The sequence below is a fragment of the Bufo bufo genome, chromosome 6 (genome assembly GCF_905171765.1).
Source record: "Bufo bufo chromosome 6, aBufBuf1.1, whole genome shotgun sequence".
NCBI classification, from domain to species: Eukaryota; Metazoa; Chordata; class Amphibia; order Anura; family Bufonidae; genus Bufo; species Bufo bufo.
The window spans coordinates 360,111,799-360,118,313 of record NC_053394.1 but is presented as its reverse complement, the minus strand read 5'-3'; the positions used below and the strand labels follow the sequence as shown (position 1 = coordinate 360,118,313).

Below are 6,515 nucleotides of genomic sequence, written 5' to 3'. Positions count from 1 at the left end.
GGATCAACACAGTAGGATTATAGGCGGAGCTTGCTGGATCTGTTCTTTTCTAAACCTTCTTCTTTATGTAACTTTCTATACACAATAGATGGTTGGGGGGCAAGCAGTTCTACAGCTTGGGGACACTGTTAAACTGGTTTTATTGTGGGCTGGTTACTGGTCCTCGATAAACTGACCTCTGAAAGCAACGTTCAGCTTTCATTGTACCAAGCTGTACCTGGTCAGTCTGGCCAAGGAGACCATATTTTCTATTATAGTCTTTATAATTGAGGACCAGGGGTGTCAGCTTAGAGGTGTAAAAGTTGGCAGCCATATTGTATATACACCACCATTTTGCATAGTAAAACATTGACACAAAGAGCCGGCAATAGCTGAACATATAATTTATTGGTGTGCAAGGCAACCAAAATGGTTATTTCCTATAAAAATAGATTGCATGTCAGCCCAATCACTGGGAAGCACAATAACCCAATAAATTCAAGATACCCGACATCAAGGGCGGTTTACACCAGATTGTACAGTAAAAAAAAACAAAAAATAAACAAACATGGTTTCTAAAATCATTCAATAAAAAGAAAATAAAATATTAAAAACAAAATTTAAAAAAAACAAACTATTTGGCCATCTTCCTCCAAGGAACGCACAGAGGGAAGGGTGTAAGGCAGTAAAATTTATAACTTAAAACAAATTCCTGTAGGAATAGCTAAAGAGACGTGTGCAGAATGGAGGGTGTATGGCCACAGAGTCCAAACCATGGAGAAAAGCATATTGTCTTGTAGCTTGCTCTAGTCCAAGGGCCTCGGGTCAGTAGTGTATTCACAACGGGTCAGATGGGACCCAGAACATCCGCGGGTCAGGAAGAAGGTCATTCTGCTTTGAAAGGCAGGTAAAAAGCAGATTAGTCTTAAAAAAACATTTTTAGCTCTAGATAACAAAAACGATCATTTCATATAACCTAAGCAAATATAAAACTTAGGAAATATTAAGCATGAATGAAGGTAAGGTAATATTTTACCATTGTACAGTATGACCGAGGTGAAAAACTATACAAATCTTCACCATTTAACCAATGGATAGAGACATAGTGGGATTGTCCTAGCATGACAACTGATCACCTATCCAGGTGTGTCTGATGAGAAGGGGGGGGGGGGGGGGGGGTCTCATGTCCACCATTTGAATGAAGTGGTGGTCACACATACAGTACAGACCAAAAGTTTGGACACCTTCTCATTCAAAGAGTTTTCTTTATTTTCATGACTATGAAAGCATCAAAACTATGAATTAACACGTGGAATTATATACATAACAAACAAGTGTGAAACAACTGAAAATATGTCATATTCTAGGTTCTTCAAAGTAGCCACCTTTTGCTTTGATTACTGCTTTGCACACTCTTGGCATTCTCTTGATGAGCTTCAAGAGGTAGTCCCCTGAAATGGCCTTCCAACAGTCTTGAAGGAGTTCTCAGAGATGCTTAGCACTTGTTGGCCCTTTTGCCTTCACTCTGCGGTCCAGCTCACCCCAAACCATCTCGATTGGGTTCAGGTCCGGTGACTGTGGAGGCCAGGTCATCTGGCGCAGAACCCCATCACTCTCCTTCATGGTCAAATAGCCCTTACTTTCAAAGTTTTCCCAATTTTTCGGCTGACTGACTGACCTTCATTTATTAAAGTAATGATGGCCACTAGTTTTTCTTTACTTAGCTGCTTTTTTCTTGCCATAATACAAATTCTAACAGTCTATTCAGTAGGACTATCAGCTGTGTAGCCACCTGACTTCTCCTCAACGCAACGGATGGTCCCAACCCCATTTATAAGGTAAGAAATCCCACTTATTAAACCTGACAGGGCACACCTGTGAAGTGAAAACCATTTCAGGGGACTACCTCTTGAAGCTCAAAGAGAATGCCAAGAGTGTGCAAAGCAGTAATCAAAGCAAAAAGGTGGCTACTTTGAAGAACCTAGAATATGACATATTTTCAGTTGTTTCACACTTGTTTGTTATGTATATAATTCCACATGTGTTAATTCATAGTTTTGATGCCTTCATAGTCATGAAAATAAAGAAAACTCTTTGAATGAGAAGGTGTGTCCAAACTTTTGGTCTGTACTGTACGTACTACTAATCTATTCAAACTCTATAGGAGTGCTGGAGAGCACTGTAATTAGAGATGAGTGAATTTCATATTCTGAAATTCGTTCACACTTCGTTTGCTGGTAAAAGCAGACTTGCGTTATGGATTCAGTTACCACGGACCATAACGCAATTCTATGACAATGCATAACGGAAACGGGACAGATCCGTTTTGCAGGCCATAGACTTCTATTATGACGGAATGAATAACGGAATGCCTCTGAAGGCAGTTATACATTCCGTCATAGAATTGCGTTATGCTCCGTGGTAACGGAATCCATAACGCAATTCTGCTTTTACCCCCAAACGAAGCGTGAATGAATTTCATAAGATGAAATTCGCTCATCTCTAACTGTAATCCATAGACATTGAATGGAGTAGAGGTGTGCATGCCTGACCAACGCTCCATTCAAACAGGAGAAATGGGATCTAGTGGTTGGACCCTCACCAATCAAGACACTTATGATAGGTGATAAGGACTTGTGAGCAGTGAAACTGCATAAGTCAAAACTATGCAAGAGCTACAATTAACACAAGTAACAACACTACAAGATAGGGACAGGTACAACACTGCACAATGCTTCAGGATCTATTCCATCAAGGACTTCGCGTGGCACAGTATGTCGAAGATATTCTCTCCAAAGTGAATACCTCCATAATATAGCATCCAATGGAGCATAGATTTATACAGAATACATAGTCCATGGGTGCGCTATTACAACTCCAGAAATGGGTGTACGGTCACTGTGTATATCTCCAGTGTTGTGGGCCTGCACAAGAGTGAATATTAGCCGCTTCATGAGGATTTACATCCTGTAAAAGTTAAATATAAAATGCCTGCATATAAAGTGATCTGTACAGACCAAAAAGTGGCGCCAATTATTAGACATAGTGGCCAGTGCGAAAACTGCAAGATTTTATCTTTTTAGTTTAAATATATGGGATACATGGATAAAGACATCAAAAATTGTTTAAAAAGAAGTTATAAAAAAAAAAAAAAAATATTTAAACATCAGGTCATTTTCTGATGACACATTCCCTTTAAGGCTTATTTCACACGAACGTGTGCGCTCCGTGGCTGTATTGCGGACCGCATTTGCAGGTCTGCAATACACGGGCACCGTTCCGTGTGCATTCCACATCATGGATGTGGACCCATTCACTTCAAATGGTACAGCAAATCTGGAGATGCGGAACGGAAGCACAGAACTGAACCCTATAGACGCACTACAGAGTGCTTCCGTGGGGTTTCGTCCCGTACTTCTGTTTCGCAAAAATATAGAACATATCTTTTTGCGGAACGGCCGGAACGCGGACCCATTAAAGTAAATGGATCCGCTGTGGCTGCCCCATGGTGGGTGTTAGTGCATTGCGGCCCGCTGCACACATTCGTGTGCGAGAGGTCTAAGCCTTACAAGATATGGGAAATACACATCAGGTCCGTGCGCTATCCGCAAAAATTACAGTCGTGTGCATGAGGCCTAATTGATTTTTAAAACCACCTCAAAGTGAATGATACCTTCTCACAGAGTATAAACTTTACCTGATCCATTGCTGAGCCTGCCTCCTACAGCGATCTGGCGGGAGTGCCTTTCCCCATAACTCCTGCAAAGAAAGATGTAATATCACTCTTTGTTCCACATGGTATCATATGCGACATAGTATGGTTCTGCTGCCTCCTATACACATTAGGAAGCCATTAAGTGATGCAAATGAGCTCTGCCTCTGATGCCACCAGATGTAAGGCAGCTATCCTATAAGTTAATGTTCGACCCTTTAAACAAGCCTTGAGACATGACTCTGATATTAAATAAGCCAGCACCTCATCTGCAGACAGTTGTTTCGCGGTGATTGTCCCTCATCAGTGCAGAGCAGAGAGTACTGGCTTAACTGGATGAGACGCCTAGGTCAGGATTTGGGAGGTACTAGCTTTCCTTGGGGAGAAAGCGCCTTAATTGGCGTGAGGAGACTTATAGGCCATACATGCTCCTCTGAAATTCTGGGAATAAAGGTTTAATGGGGATAGAGATCAAGGTGTGATCAGTTGAGATCAGAATGTAAGGGGCTGTCCAGAAAAATAAAATTTTCACAAACCGCTCAGAATACAAAAATAAAGTAGCAATACTCCCCTTACCGATCCCCTGCCGGTTTCTGTACTCCCTGATCCCTCTCAACCCAGACATGGCACTGAAGCCAATCTCTAGCCGGAGCGGTGACCTGCTACAGGAGACTCGGAAATTGTCGGAACTCAAGCAGGAGGGAATCAGTAAGGAGAGTGTCTAATTATTTCACAATATTTTGGCTATAGCGGTGACCAACATATAATTTATATTCAGTGACTGAATGCAGTGGTTATATGTCCGTGTCGGGTGGAAGCAGGAAGTAGAGACGGGACCCAAGAATCGTTAAAAATGGAACAGCGGGGGGAATCTGTAATGTATGTACAGCCCCTTTAACCTCCCAGTCACATTTAAATTGGAAAAATCCTCCCAAAAATGTCACTTTTTTTATTGTAGATTTTTAATATGCATCTGGCGCACAACTCAGGGGACACAAGTGCATTTCTAACCCCTTAAGGACTAGTAACATTTTCCCCTTCATGTTCCAGCAGTCATAACTTAATTTCTAATTTTATTTTTATTTTGCAGGATTACAGCGAGGAACAGAAGTATTTGAACACCCTGCGATTTTGCAAGTTTTCCCACTGGGGTCTGAAATTCACATTCTAGGTGCATTCCCACTCAGAGACAGAAATAAAATTAAATTAAATTAAAAAAAAAAATCAGGAAATCACATTGTATGATTTTTAAAGAATTTATTTGTCTTGCACTGCTGAACATAAGTATTTGAACACCTGAAAAACAGCAAGAATTCTGGCTCTCAAAGACCTGTTACTGTGCCTTTAAAAAGTCCACCTCTACTCCACTCATTAATCTAACTTAGTAGCACCCGTCCGAGCTCTTTAAAGATACCTGTCCACCCCACAGTCAGTCAGACGTCAACTACTACTATGGGCAAGACCAAAGAGCTGTCAAAAGACACCAGAGACAAAATTGTGGACCTCAACAAGGCTGGAAAGGGCTACGGGGCAATTGGCAAGCAGCTTGGTGAAAACAGATCAACTGTTGGAGCAATTGTTAGAAAATGGAAGAGGCTAAACACGACTGTCAGTCTCCCTCGGACTGGTGCTCCATGCAAGATCTCACCTCGTGGGGTATCACTGATGATAAAAACGGTGAGGAATAAGCCCAGAACTACAAGGGAGGAGCTGGTCAATGACATGAAGAGAGCTGGGACCACAGTTTCAAAGGTCACTGTCGGTAGAACACTACGCCGTCATGGTTTTCAAATCATGCATTGCACGGAAGGTTCCCCTGCTCAACTCATCACATGTCCAGGCCCGACTGAAGTTTGCCAATGACCATCTGGATGATCCAGAGGAGGCATTGGAGAAAGTCATGTGGTCAGATGAGACCAAAGTAGAACTTTTTGGCCTAAACTTCACTCGTCGTGTTTCGAGGAAAAAGAAGGATGAGTTGCATCCCAAGAACACCACCTGTAATGTGAAGCATGGGGGGTGGTGCTTTTCTGCGAAGGGGACAGGACGACTGCATTGTATTAAGGAGAGGATGAATGGGGCCATTTATTGTGAGATTTTGAGCAACAACCTCCTTCCCTCAGTCAGAGCATTGAAGATGGGTCGTGGCTGGGTCTTCCAACATGACCGACCCGAAGCACACAGCCAGGATTACCAAGGAGTGGCTCCATAAGAGGCTTATCCAGGTTCTGGAGTGGCCTATCCTGTCTCCAGACCTAAATCCAATAGAACATCTTTGGAGGGAGCTGAAACTCCATGTTGCTCAGTGGCAGCCCTGAAACCTGACCGATCTAGAGGAGATCTGTGTGGAGGAGTGGGCCAAAATCCCTGTTGCAGTGTGTGCAAACCTGGTCAAGAACTACAGGAAATGTTTGACCTCTGTAATTGCAAACAAAGGATTTTCTCAGGTGTTCAAATACTTATGTTGAGCAGTGGAAGACAAATAAATTCTTTAAAAATCATACAATGTGATTTCCTGAATTTATTATTTATTTATTCATTCTCTCAGAGTGGGAATGCACCTACAATGTAAATTTCAGACCCCTCCATGATTTCTAAGTGGGAGAACTTTCAAAATCGCAGGGTGTTCAAATACTTCTGTTCCTCACTGTAGTTGAAGTTTTTTTTTTAGGAACCATTTGGGATATATTTATTGTATTAAATAACTCATTTTTAGAGGGAAAAAGGTAAAAAAGCTAATTTTCACATTTTGTGGAATTGATTTAAGGTGTTCACTGTGTGCTATAAACAAACAACTTTATTCTGTGGATCGGTACAATGATGA

General features: G+C 41.8%; 1 protein-coding gene across 4 annotated transcripts in view; it reads right to left on the bottom strand.

The window, feature by feature from the left end:
- Positions 1-366: 366 nt before the first annotated feature.
- LLGL2 (LLGL scribble cell polarity complex component 2) overlaps positions 367-6,515 on the bottom strand; it is a 77,993-nt gene continuing 71,844 nt past the window's right edge. For 3 of the 4 annotated variants that reach the window (XM_040435704.1, XM_040435705.1, XM_040435702.1), the window contains 2 exons: positions 3,677-3,738; positions 367-873 (listed from right to left, as the gene is read on the bottom strand). In XM_040435704.1, the coding sequence (XP_040291638.1) occupies positions 866-873; positions 3,677-3,738 (70 nt within the window). In that variant the 3' untranslated portion in view covers positions 367-865. The remainder of the gene's footprint in view (positions 874-3,676; positions 3,739-6,515) is intronic. The other variant, XM_040435703.1, reaches the window with a different exon arrangement.